This window comes from Clarias gariepinus, chromosome 8, assembly GCF_024256425.1.
Source record: "Clarias gariepinus isolate MV-2021 ecotype Netherlands chromosome 8, CGAR_prim_01v2, whole genome shotgun sequence".
NCBI lineage: Eukaryota > Metazoa > Chordata > Actinopteri > Siluriformes > Clariidae > Clarias > Clarias gariepinus.
Window position 1 is genome coordinate 34,178,499 of NC_071107.1, and position 14,486 is coordinate 34,192,984.

General features: G+C 37.9%; 1 protein-coding gene across 1 annotated transcript; it reads right to left on the minus strand.

The window, feature by feature from the left end:
- Positions 1–3,968: 3,968 nt before the first annotated feature.
- LOC128528524 (hyaluronan-binding protein 2-like) lies at positions 3,969–13,613 on the minus strand. Its single transcript, XM_053501394.1, has 13 exons — positions 13,471–13,613; positions 13,254–13,359; positions 12,936–13,025; positions 12,344–12,451; positions 12,154–12,270; positions 10,901–11,011; positions 7,554–7,725; positions 7,359–7,450; positions 6,494–7,016; positions 5,709–5,851; positions 5,465–5,599; positions 5,181–5,326; positions 3,969–4,566 (listed from the first exon to the last, which is right to left on the minus strand). The coding sequence occupies exons 1-13, from the start codon at positions 13,531–13,533 to the stop codon at positions 4,399–4,401; spliced, it is 1,974 nt and encodes a 657-aa protein (XP_053357369.1). The 5' UTR covers positions 13,534–13,613; the 3' UTR covers positions 3,969–4,398.
- Positions 13,614–14,486: the final 873 nt, after the last annotated feature.

Below are 14,486 nucleotides of genomic sequence, written 5' to 3' on the forward strand. Positions count from 1 at the left end.
GTATTATGTTTATTTTTTATTTTTTACTTATTTCATTCAAATAAGTTATTGTGAAGGACACATTGTTTAAAAAGTCTTCTACCCTTACATACATGCAATATTTGTAACTGTAATATCAGTTGGAGACAAATGGCATCCGGAACACGCATTTAACCAAATCATATTTTAATATCTTGACTTTCGTGATACAGTTTTAATTAAGCATACTATTTCTCCTTACTGTATGTACCAACCCTGCGTTTGTCATGAATAATTTTTTTTAAAACTTATTAATTCATTTAGATATTACACTCTAGTAATACGTAGACAACATATCTGAGACAGTTCCACATTTTACTTTTCTTGTCTGATTCAACGCACAATATGGATTTTTGTTACACCATTAAGAATGGAAAAGTACAACCGGATCATTTGTGTTTTGCACAAAAGAACATCGCTTCCCCAAATTATTTCAGTGTTCGTTCCAGGCGTCTAAAGTTCAGCGTCTTAAGCAATTCGTTGATCGTTTTAGATTTCTTCACCAATAAACGTCTCTTTGTGTTCGACCGAGCTGCTTTGGACAAGTGCTGGCCCTCTGCTGCCTAAATAGGCCGATTCTGTTTCCCCTTACTCACTGTAAATTTCAATAATTTGTTTGACTGCCTTCTTTCCCTGTCACTTTTTATCATATTATCAATGACCACTAAATTTCTCCCTCGCCTGCTCCAGGAGCAGCGCTGACCCCGCTCCCTATTACAGTTCTGTAATGAAGTGCAATGGACTGGTAATTGGTTCACATTATACCAGATCAGGTAACATTAGCCTTATTTCCTTATCGCAATGAGTCCTGCTGCTGCCTTCTCAATGAGAAACTCAACACAGCCTTTCCCTCGCTTTAATGCACGGGGTGTCATCCAAATAACATTTCAGCTCATCCAGGCAATCCCCCTCCATTCCAGTTTTCTATTTCAAGATTGCGCTTGGTGTTTAGCTGAGCGATTTCTGCTTGTCTGCCGGTTCCTTCTGCTTGAAAACTCTCGAAAAGGCGGCAGCCATTAGGCACAGAGATATAAGCGGATAGCATTCCCCATCCAGAGGGAAGTACAGTATGCAAGATGGTAACCTAAGTGAATGGGTGAAACGCGAGCAGGCCGTACAGTGGCCTCCTGCCCCTTTTTTTTTCTCATTTGAGTGGCCCAGACGGCTGCTGCCTTTTGTTCAAGCGCTGCGAGCAACAGGAGCCAGAGCACAGTCATGTTTATTTCAGCTCAAATAAGTTCCCTGGCTCTCCACACAGCCAGTGTATTAGCCACGACCATTGTTTTGTCTGCTAGTCGTTTAGTGTTTCATGCATCTAGGCCGACACCGCTTAGCAAGAGGAGTTCGGTGCTGCCAAATGTGATTACATACATGGTAAGTTTAGAACTTAGGGTTGATTAATACTCTCCTCTGAGTGTCTTGAAGCTAGTACAATGAGTAGCCTTATACCATTATTATGTACTGATATCAATAATCTTAATCGAATACATCCGCCTTGATTCCAACTCTTTAATTTGCCTCTAATTCTCGTATGTTGAAATTTAATATTGTTCCACTTTTGTAAATATATATGTAAAATGAAATTTGATTAAACGATGCAAAATGTCTATTATGTACACAAAACTGTACAAGACTGTTTTTGTTTACAGCCCACCTGTCAGTCATGATATAGCCACACCCTAATGGGCCTTCAGTCCTCCAACACTTTTAGCACTAAGAATCCAAAATAGAGCAGTTTCTAGTGCTTTAACCGGCACAGCTTGGTAACACAGTACAGTATATCATTACAGGGAGATTTTTATTAACCCAGATCAGTAATGTTTTTATTCCTGTTATAACCTGACAATCCGTTTGGGACAATGACATTGACCCAGTTAAATATGTGACATAACTGGTTAGGTAGAATTGGCTTTTTCCATGTCAGTTTATAAAGGATGATCCACAGCAGAGCCATCTATAGGGGAAAGCCTGGGTAGTTGCTCTGGAAACCCAATAGGCCTGTTTGAGCAAAATTGACATTTCTCAACAATGTACGTTCTGTCAGGGCACCTGGATTTTTTCTTTCCAGGAACCTAACTTATGATAAGGATTTCATGTATATGATACAGTGCCCCCCTTAGGGACAAAGAGCATACAAAAGTGGGCTGCAAGCACAAACAATATGAAAATGCATTGCAAATTAAAAAACAAACAACAACAAAAAAACAAAGCAAATCCAAAAACACATGGTTAAGTGACTATGGTTAACTTAAATCCTACTAATATTTACTATCCATATTTATTCTGTTTCAGTACAACAAATTAGTTCTAAAAACGTAACATTTAAATTAACATTTACAGTTCATTTTCCTCTTAACACTGATTGATGTCTCATTCCTGGCCTGTGTACCTGCTTGGTCACATCGGGCTCGTCTCTCCCAGAGCACTTCCAGTGGACCAAATGTTTGTTTTTTGCACCATGTAGCTTTTTGCATGAATGTTCATTTTTGTTGTTGTTGTTTTTATATGCTTTTCATTTCGCATCGTTTTACTTTGTGCTTTGACTTTTGTATGTGTTTTTGGATTTACAGCACGTTTCCCTAATGTTCTTGTGCTTTCTCTCTTGTATGGGCTTTGTCCCCAGGGGCCACCGTAATATGTCCATCAAGATAACATCACTCACTCCCTCTCACTCTCTCATCGTCTATACCGCTTTATCCTGTATAGAGGGTCGCAGGGGGCCTGGAGCCTATCCCAGGAGACTTAGGGCACGAGGCGGGGTATACCTTGGATGGGTTTCCAATCCATCGCATGGCAGCCATCTCATTCACACACACACATACAGTACACTTGTTCACACACTACGGGCAACTCGGGAATGCCAATTAGCCTAATCTGCATGTCTTTGGACTGAAGGAGGAAACCCACCAAGCATGGGGAGAACATGCAAAGATTTAAGGTGGATCAAGATAACATGAATTACTTCAGTTTAATTAGATTTTATTTATTTATTTATTTTTACAGTGTGAAAACTATTTTCTTGAAAGTGTGTTTGATGAAGAATAAATGACACCCCTTTTCACTTTTGTTGCACTTACAGACATGTTCTGGGATTCCTCCAAAGGTTCATTTCCCGTTTAGCCCTGGCCTGTACTATTACAAACCGTCTATACATATTTAATGCAGTGGCAGTCTTTTAGCCTGGCACAAACAGGTGACATGCCTAATGTGATGCTCAGGTAGATGTTCATGGTTAATGTTGCAAATGACATGTGACACACGTAAAACGTCTTTCTACTACTGTATGACAATCAAAGTAGATATTTCTAAATAGCACAGTTAGAGTTAGAGTTTTACTGCACTCTGGTCCATAGCTAAAAATCAATAACTGACTATAGAGATAAGAAGGAAGATTTTGAATAATGTTGTTAAAATAATGGAGAAATTCCCCCTTATTAAAGTCAGTTCACCGGGAGTTCAGCACAAAGGTAAAGACTCGGTCATGCACCTGATGTCTGTTCGTGGACTTGAGAGGAATTAAGCGGCGTCTTCTACAGGAAATTATCCTTCAGGGTAGTTTATGGATCGGGGGTCTTTCCCAAATTCCCTGGAAATCCAAAAATGTAATCGAGGCTTGTGCAGATTATAGCCAGCCTTGTTTTATTGTTCGTCAGAGATCAAGACAAGGACATGGGGCGCTACAAGGTCAGGAGAAGACCTCATGGAACGTTGATTTCTTTATAAAATTTCTACTGCACGAAACTATTCTTAAATAGGTATGAATGCTGCAAGCGCTTACTGAACACATTCTATTTTAAGTATGAATCAGAATGTCTTAATTTCAGATATTGAAATAATTTAACTGTTAGCAGAAATCAGAGTAAATATCTCTAGAGTCAAAGTCATGATGGGAAAACATAGGCAATATTTGACCAATTAGACTTATGGTAAGTAATTAATCCCTTTATTAGGACTCTTGCAACCAGGACACTTACAGTAGAGTAAAACTTAAACTCATGCACTCTGCTGCCATCTTGTGAAGTGACATCAGATTACCAAAGAGAACACAGACATCGGCACCCTAGTGGGTGGAACCAGTGCCGGATCAAGTAAAGGCTTCTAGTCTGTGCTGATCGCATGATGTCGTTAAGCGTACAGCCAATAAGTGTGATTAGTGATAAGCAGTTTTAATGCTTATGATAAATGCAGTCACCTTTTTGATTTGTAGTAGCAGTTTCAGTGATCCCATTAAAAAAAAAAAATCACCTAACCAGAAAATATTTGGTTCAAGACTATTTATTCATTTGATCTCGGTTAAACTGTTTTGTTATGAACAAATTCTGTTACTTTGCTATGACATGACATATTTCAAACCCCCCTGTTTCCTACCACCAGGAGAATTTATCCACCCGCCCTAGCGATTGTCCTGTTGATCCAGTCCACGAACTGTGTGACCCGAGTATATACCCCGGGTTTGTTCTTCATTCCACAGCTGTCTCCCCAGCTGACGACGCCATAGACATAACGATTCTGATTTTCCATGCAGGTCAAAGGTCCTCCGGAGTCACCCTATCAGAGCGAGAAGACGTTCAGTGTGGAGGAGGATTAGGTAAACAAATAACAAATTAGATAACAAATTCCATTCAGGTTCATTTAGATTTTTTTGGGTAGAAATTGTAGAGAAATATTTAAAAAGTTATAGCGTAACTTATTTGACTAATTAAAGTGACAAGAAAGGGTTTTTAAAACGATCAGGACAATGGAAGACAGAAAAAAAAATTAAGTACATGAAAATATTAACTGTAATATGTTTTATTTATATTGTAGCTGACTTCTGTGTTTATTGCTTTCTGATTTAATTTGTTACCGAAATGATCAAATAGATCCACCCCAACCATTTGCTCTAGTTTCTTTGATGTTGTATTTGTGGTATTCTAGTATATACATGTTTATGTATTTATTCATCAGGTGTATTATTATTATTATTATTATTATTATTATTATTATTATTATTATTATGATGCCTTATTTCTAAGTTTCTGCACATGATATCTCAAACATTTCTTATAAAAAAGAATCAGAAAACTTTTTTTTTTTTTTTACAATTAATTATTTCCTTTTATGTACAGCCAATCTATAAGTCTTGGTGCTATAAGGTGTAAATTAACCGTATGATTTCTCACCTGACAAGCATCCACTCCGCCCTCCAGGTAACCAGCACAGAACATGCTGTTGTCTATGGCTTTCCCATAAACATTAGCGCTGGAGCAAGTTTCCTGGGAAATCAGTAACACCTCAGCATCCAGTAACTGATTGGAGCCATATCGTGCTGAGAGAGAGAGAGAGAGAGAGAGAGACTATTTAATTAGTCTATTTTATTAACCAGTCTGATGTTTTTTTTTTTGTTCTCAAAGCTTTTTATCATCCTTTTGTACTTCTCAGAGTTACTAAGATTCCCTCTCCTTACACTGCGCAGTGGCTCCCCATCCAGAGATGCTGCACTCGGTCCCATCAGGAAAATCTTTACTGGGCAAGCAGGCTGTCTTTACAAACTGACTCTCCTGTGCACACTTGCCACTTGTACCTTTTAGCCTAAGCAGAGCTGCAGAGAGTGAAGCAAGATGTAGCATGTAGCAAAGGTAGCATGATCATAATTTCATTATGTAAACATCAAAGCAGTAACCAATATGTGTGTAGTTAACCATGATCACCAATGTCGTTGTGGACCGAGTCGGTTGTCTCTACGTATTGCTCATGGAGAATGGTCTCAACAACCTCCAGAGTTTGGTGTGATGCTTCAGGTTTCCCCAGATTAATACTTCCCAAAACCACTTGGTATTCTTTTGTGTTATCACTGTAAAAACCACACATGTTTTGCAACCTTAATGGTATAGACATTTATATTTATTTAATATATTTTATATATTTTAATATATTTAATATTTTATATTATAAGATGGTTAAACTTTATCTCTATTATCCAATGTAGCACTGATACATTTTTTTCAATTTCCATTTAATGCATTTACTATTTACAATTTATTTGCTATGAAGGGCTACTTCGGTTAATCGGGCCTTTCCGTTTCTGAATTCTGGTCCAACATGGATAGACAACTATTTCTCAAGGATTAATGCTTAGGAAATTATTAGTGCAATCACAATTTCTTAAAAAAACACACTCTTTGGTTCTTTTTAACCTTGTCTATTGACATGTTTGTATTCTTGAGGTCACAGAGGCAACCTACACATGAACAGAGCTCACTACATTATCCAGCGACCTACAGTATGTGCAGCTATAGTAGTCTGTTTGCTTAGTCTTGTTTGCATTAGTGTCATTACAAATGAAACACTTTCTGACTTGTGTGTTGTTATACAGTACTGTTATATTTGGTGTTATGGTTTGTGAAAGCATTGTAATAGTATTTCTATTAGTCCATTAAATACACAAACATATTTTTTTCAGTTGTCAATAAAGCAGACGTTAGACGATACTCACATACAATGCCCCGCAGTCAAGATCCAGCATGACTTAATGAGGGTGCCACCACATGCATGTCTGAAGGCCTGGGTTGTGTTTTTGGTTCTCATCTGAACAGAAGCCTGCCATGGCTGGCCACCAGGAAGTGCCTTTATACCCCCATAAATACGATTTATTCGTTTCACCGGTTGAGGTTTGCCACATACTGCAAATTGTTTCACCGGTGGCAGGACGGTGGGTATGGCATGGATTTCTGGGGTGTGGTGTTGGGTGTGGCTTTCTGATGTGTTGCTTACAGGGGTCTCGCTAACTGGAAAAGTTGGTTTATTAGTGTCATTTCCTGGTTTAAGACTTTCAGCATTGTCATTTCCTGGTCTGAGGGTTTCAGCAGTGTCATTTCCTGGTCTGAGGGTTTCAGCAGTGTCATTTGTTGGTGTAGAACTTTCAGGAACGTCTGAAGTTTTCGGTGGGACGGGTTTTATGGTTGATTGATCGTCAGTAGTGTGTGGTGCAGTGGGCTTCTGTACCGAAGGGGTGGGATCTAAAATAATGTCAATTGTGAAACCGCATTCAAAACACAATTTCTGAACATTCAACTTATGTGATCTTGTAACCTACAAGATTTTGACAGCAGATTTTATTAGTTGCATTTCATAAGGAATCCATTAATAAGACATGGTCATACAACAGACAAAGTGAGAAACTAGAGCTGCTTGGTTAACTGGTTTTTACAGGTCAAGATTCTAAAGGTCTAAATAATTGAAAAGTATAATTCCAGATATTTGTGATTATTTTTGCCAATTGGCACCACTTAGACAAACTTTCATAGTTTTGTTCAAATCATAATTTTGGAAAATCTAATAACGTGAAAATGTTTGATTACCAGTGGGACATTTCCTCACATTGCATTGTTCCCATCTTATCTTCTTTTCTACTCGCACGAAACACCATGGTTTTGAATCACCATCTGGATTTCTGTGATTTAAGAAACTCATATTAGCTTAAAACACTGAAGTGTCTTGATTTTTCCATCATAATTAAAGATTAAGACTTGTAAGAGACATGTATAGCTTAATACCTGCAGTAGTTGTGAGGACCCAAACCCTGAGGATCGCTAACTGCAGTAAAGGGGTTTATTCCTTTAGCCAGAAGAAAATAAGAGGTCCAGAAAAGACAGTCATATCCCTCCTCTGTCTCTGATACCAGCCCTCTGTACGACTCACCGTTTCCCTCATAGCAGTCATTTGGGCCTCAACAAGAACAGCAAAATGTTACTAATTCATTTTATTTTTATATTTATATTCATGATCATAGTATTCTTGATCATAGTATTCTTCTTTACAGATTAGAAAATGTAGTAAGAATTAAGGGAACGGTCCTCTCCTGGCTCAGATACTATTTGACTGACCGTTATCTGTTTGTAGATTTGAATGGTGACTATTTTGCATGTTCTCAAGTGGAGTTTGGTGTTCCACAGGGTTCAGTTTTAGGCTCACTGCTTTTTTCTCTTTACATGCTTCTTCTGGGCAACATAATTCATAAGCATGGTATTAGTTTTCATTGTTATGCTGATGACACACAGTTATATGTCTCAGCAAAATCAGATGAGAAAAAGCAGTTTACTTAAGTTGAATAATGTGTGAGACTGGATGTTAATTAACTTCCTTCTGCTTAATCCTAATAAGACAAGTTGTAGTCATAGGACAACATGCAGTTATAAACAAGCTCTTTTTTTCCATCAAGTGCAACAGTAAAAGACCTCAGGGTGATTATAGATCCCAACCTTTTATTTGAAGCTCACGTAGATAATATTACCAGGATAGCATTCTTTAACCTCAGAAATATTGGCAAGATAAGGAAAATGTTGTCTCTAAATGATGCAGTAGAACAAGTTCATGTTTTTATCACCTCTAGGTTGTAAACTATTGTAACGCATTACTGTCTGGTTGTTCAACTAGGTGCATAAACAAGCTTTGGTCAGTGCAGAATGCAGCAGTGAGAGTCCTCACTAGAACCAGCAGATAAGAGGACATCACCCCCTATTCTATCCACACTGCATTGGCTCCCTGTGAAATTTCACATCAATTGTAAAATACTACTTTTGACGTATAAAGTATTAAATGGTCTGGACTGTGACCAGACCTAAATGTTATCTATCCTACTCTTCTCTTCTCCTCTCTCTCTTTCACCACCTCTCTCTTTTCCTCTCAATGTCTCTCTGTTGAGCTATACAGATATCGTCGCATAGGTGCCCCCTGTGGTCTGCTTGGGATGCGTGTGGTGACTGGAGACGGTTCCACTTTTCCACGTAGATGGGCCTGGCCTCGGCCAATGCTGACAGCTGTTCTCTGAGGACTTGTGACTGCAGGTTGCCTGGTTGCAAGAGTTCAGGACTGGATTTTCCTATAGTCTACCTGAGCCTCCAATAATGAACTGGACTCCATATTAACTTAGACACATCTTCTGTTATATTGAACTTCCAGTCTCCTAACACACAGTATGACTGCAGATCAATCCCTGCGATCTGTTATCACCCAAATGAGGATGGGTTCCCTGTCGAATCTGGTTCCTCTCAAGGTTTCTTCCTACTGTCATCTCAGGGAGTTTTTTCTTGCCAGTGTTGATGTCATCCTCAGCTTGCTCATCAGGGACAATCTTATCATTTTGATTTATAGACATTTACATTTCATACACACTTAAATAATTCTTTAGATTGTGTAAAGCTGCTTTGCGACAATGTTAATTGTTAAAAGCGCTATGCAAATACAATTTAATTTAAACAATAGTTTAATTTATATATATATATATATATATATATATATATATATATATATATATATATACGCATGCAGTAGTGTTCAAAATAATAGCAGTCCAACATCAGTAAACAGATCAATAATTGTTTTTGTGAGAAATTATATATTTTTTCATGGTAAATATTTTACTTGTAGGTGTAGTGGAGTGATAGAAAACAACAGACCCAACAGTATGCACCTGATTCTGTGTAATTGAATCATTAATAGAAAAGGGGCGTGTTTAAAATAATAGCAGTGTGGAGTTCAATTAGAGAGGTCAATTATTCTGTGAAAAGCAGATGTCAAACAAGTTCAAGAATAAAAAAAATCAAGAATAAATGCAGAAAATGTTGTCCTGTGCATTTCTCTCTGAAAATAAAATGGGTCGTTCCAGAGATTGTTCAGAAGAACAGCGTACTTACATTTAAAAGTTGATTAGAGATGGGGAAACATACAAAGAAGTGCAGAAAATGATAGGCTGCTCTGCTAAAATTATATCAAATGCTTTAAAATGGTGACCAAAACCAGAAAGCTATCAGCAAGAAGCCCCCGCAAAGTCCTATTGTTGAAAAAAAGACATGTGCTATAGAGGTTACAGTTCGCCAAAAAAACACATTGACTGGCCTAAAGAGAAATGGCGCAATATTTTGTGGACTGATGAAAGCAAGATTGTCCTTTTTGAGTCGAGAGGCCGCAGACAGTTTGTTAGGCTCCCAAACACTGAATTCAAGCCACAGTACACTGTGAAGACAGTGAGGCATGAAAGGACAAGCATCATGATATGGGGATGCTTTTGGGCCTATTTATCACATTTCAGGGATCATGGATCAATTTGAGTCCATCAGAATACTTAAAGAGGTCATGTTGCGTTATGCGGAAGAGGAAATGCCTTAGAAATGGGTGTTTCAACAAGACAACGACCCTAGAAACACCAGTAAGCGAGCAGCATCTTGCATCTTGGTTCCAGACCAACAAGATTGACATTATGGAGTGGCCAGCCCAATCGCCAGACACTAATCCAATAGAAAAGCTGTGGCCTGACATTAAAAATGCTGTTTCTGAGACAAAAAAAATGCTGTTTCTTGGGCTGGAATACCTGTTCAAAGGTGCCAGAAGTTGGTTGACTCTATGCAGCACAAATGGGAAGCAGTTCTCAGAAAGCATGGTTATACAACTAAATATTAGTTCAGAGATGCACAAGAAAGATTAAACTTCAAGCATTTTTGTTTAAACGGTAAATTCATCACTTTGTAAAGATGAATGATGACACTGCTGTTTTTTTTTTAACAGACCAATATTTGTTTTTTTTTCACTTACATTAAACTAATAATCCATTTAGCACATTTTTCTTCATGTTGTGAATCAGAAGAGAATGTGCAGGGAGTCCAATGCATTTGTGTGATTTAAATGAAAAGTTATTATATAGATATGGAGCTTTACTCACTTTTTTTAACACACTGCTATTATTTTAACCCAACTGTGTGTGTGTGTGTGTGTATATATACATACATATATATATATATATATATATATATATATATATATTTACATTTACGTACGTTTATGTACGTTTAATTTAAAGAACAAAATTATAAGTTAAATATAACATAATATTTATATTCTTACTTACCAACCTGACAGAATTTTCCAGAAAAACCTGTCGTGCAGATACAGTCAAAATCTTGACCATCTATCTTACAGGTACCTCCATTTAGACATGGGTTCCGTTCACATGGTGCAACTTGTGAAAAAGAGTAAAGTACAGATAAAATACACCTTTGTTTGCTGGAGGCTGGACGGCGCCTAAAGTAATGTCAATTGTCAAACAGCATTTAAAATACGAACAAAACTGTTATATACCAATCAGCCATAACACTAAAGAAAAGCAAAACAGTAAGCCCAATATTCTGTAGGTTCAGTTTGACTTCAGATTGATGGCGCTGCCCCCATGGAGCATGTCAAGAACTCTAAAGGCGTGCTGTAGTGTCTGTCTCCGAAACTTTAGCAGTGGATCCTTTGGTGCTGTTGGATTGGGCTTCAGCAAATTCCATTTATGCTCAGTCAGATTGAGGTCTGGGAAATTTGGAGGCCAGATCAACAACCTTTAACTCCCATACTTTCTGTCATGGGCAATTTTGTGTTGTGTTGAATTGGGTAGTCCGACAAAGTGAGTCTTATACACCTCTGACATGAATATACTGACCAATGTAAAGCATACCAATCCACTTGACTTAATCTGTCCTTCTTAATCTGTCACCTTTCCCCACTTTACCATCATGTGGCCAAAAACCGTAATCATGCCTAAGAAAATGAATCTCACAGTGAAATGTTGTTTTCGCCTTTAAATTGCGAGTGGAATCCCGGATGCCAAGTTTGTCTCAGAGCTGTTTTCCACTGTACTGTATTGAACTGTGAACTCTGTTTTGTTAAGGATTTTCCTAAATTAGGATTATTCACCATTAGGACAGCTTTACAGGACGGCCATTCAGCTAGCCATTTTCTATCATGCTTCTGGACTTCATTGATACTGGTCAGGCCGAATAATCCCCATAATCCCCCCAAAATAAATATTTTTTATGATGGAACTGTGGTCCGTTTATATCTGAAGAAATTCGTAACTTAATTGTTCGTAAGTCGGGGACTGCCTGTATGTCATGTATTGTCATTATCAAAACTTATATTTTTTCATACAAAAATGTTATTGTTGTTTTAGTAATAACAACATTAAGGTATATTTCTAACAACATTTACAGTAAGTGTCCACAAAGTATTAATAAGGTTCTAACTAACAGTTGATGCGTATGCTCTGTATTAACCTATTTGACAGTTCGGAAGATACAGTATGCTTCTAACCAGTGTTGGCGTTTGATATAAAATTCTTACTTCTTTTGCAATCTGGTCCTTTAAAAGGTGCTTTACATTTGCACTCGAAGTAAGGAGGACTTGATGTAAGAACACACTGACCATATCCACATGTGTCCCTCCTGCAGGCCCTTCTACCTGTAAACAAATACAAAATTCTCAAAGTACATGAAATTAATTATATACTGGATCCCGTCAGACGATCTCTTACCTTTCTCACATTTCCTGCCTTTGAAAGGTTTAGGGCACCTGCATTTGAACCTGCCTCTCTTTTCCTCACACACTCCATTGTTGAGGCATGGATTTGGTTTGCAGCCTCCTATATTGTCCAGAGGTGAGCGACAGAGATGGAGAGGTACAGGATATCATGAGAAGTGAACACAAGATTTGATATTGTTGGGGACAATTAATTGGGGACATTAGTGCGAGTTTGGAAGAGTTGCAGTTAAACATGAATGATGGAAATTCCCATGTGTCTAGAAGGTAAAAGATTTTGTGGAGATGATCGCAGATTCCATTAAATCTCACACCATGTAATGTGCAGGTTTTTCATTAACAAACTGAACAGTATCATGGCAGGCCCATGTCCATACATCAAGGGAGTCAGGTGTACCTCCACCTCCACCCTCCCCCATATCAGTGTCATTAAAAGTCACACAAATAATATCAAGTCTGGGGTAGTGGCCCCTTTCCAATCACGTACAGAGCCACAGTCAATAACTATATACCTACAAATGCTGACCCAAGGGTTCACGGTCCAAAAGACATTCAGCAGTGAAAAGCAAATACAAACTGGCTCATGCCTCGGACATCCTGAAGCTGAAACAGCCATTCACCCTTTTCTTCATCATCTTCATCATCACTGCTATCATCATCGTAGTCAGCCCGCAGGTCTATTAAATACAGAGGTAATGAGGTTATAAAATATTTTCTACAAATGAAGGAGTTTTTTTTATCATTAAACAGAACAATAATGGTTAACTGAATGCATTTTACATGTATTTTTACATATATTTATTTTGTTTTTTTATGATTCAGTGTATTTCTACAGCACATTACAAAAGTTTAAAAAAAAAATTTACATCTGATTTTATAATGGAAAAAACTCGAACGTCACCTACCCTCTACTCTTCCCCGTCGCTTTTCATGTTTATTGCCATGTTTCTCTTTTGGTTTCTCCTTGTGATCCTTTTTGCCATGCTTTCCATGGTGGTCATGATCTGACAACTGATTTTATACATATATTCTTTAAGTGACATAATTATGTTAAGCATGCTATACCATCCTGTATAAAGTGAGCACGATGAGCCGAGACCGGTAGATGTTTTTAAACCTCACCTGTGCAGGTATGATGAAGGTAAAGAGGAAGACAAGAAGCAGAAGTAGCAGCCTGAGCTTCATGGTACTGTAGGTGCTGGCCAGACTGCCAAAAGCACAGAGCAATACTCTGCAGTGCAGTAGCTGAACCAGACGCAGGTCAGGGTCCTTGTGTGTTTGTGTGTGGACTTTACTGCGGGAGCGGGACAGTGTTTGTTTTTGTCCACACTTTGCCCCCTGAATTTATCTAAAATAAGAGTAGAGATTTTGACTGAACACTGTGAAAATATGACCGAAGTAAGAAATTTGTATTTCTGGAACTATTATGTCTAAAACTACCGACTATGGCACCTACAGGAGGTGGTGGAATAAACTTCCTCTGGATGTCTGTACAGCCGAATCACTGGCAGTTTTTAATCAACGACCTATTTGTTTCTTAAATATTTGTCTTAATATCTCTCCCATTGAAAAAAATTATAATAAAAAAAAAAAAAAAACACCTTCCCCAACAATGCTTGACTGGTGGTACTTAGTTAGTAACCTAGTAACCCAGTGTATGAGTCTACCCAATGATGGAAACTTTAGGCCAAAGTTCTAAATGAAAAAGTAAATGTGATGGTATTGGTTGTAATATACATTTAGTATTTTTTAAGATCCACATGTTGTAGAGTGAATCAGGAAGCACATTAAATTGTTTCTAAATCAGGCTTAATCTTGAAGCTATAGTTAGCAGGTGTGGTGAATAGTTGTAGAGGTACAATGTTTTTCCTAAATTCAGCAAAGTGGTCCGAACCGCACAGCACAACGTTGCTCCAGCCAATCAACAACAGTATTTGTGCTTGTGCCCAGGACAGGGGCAGGAACTCCATGCATAATCAAAGTTATAAAATCAAACAATAAAAAAGAGGATGTATACAAGAAATAAAACAATGTGTGGCTCAGTTTGTTTTTGCTTGACGGGTGGGCAACATTAGTTTTATTTCACATAACCAAAGTAGGTATCATGAGTTTGTTAAGTCGGTACAGTTTTGTCCGTC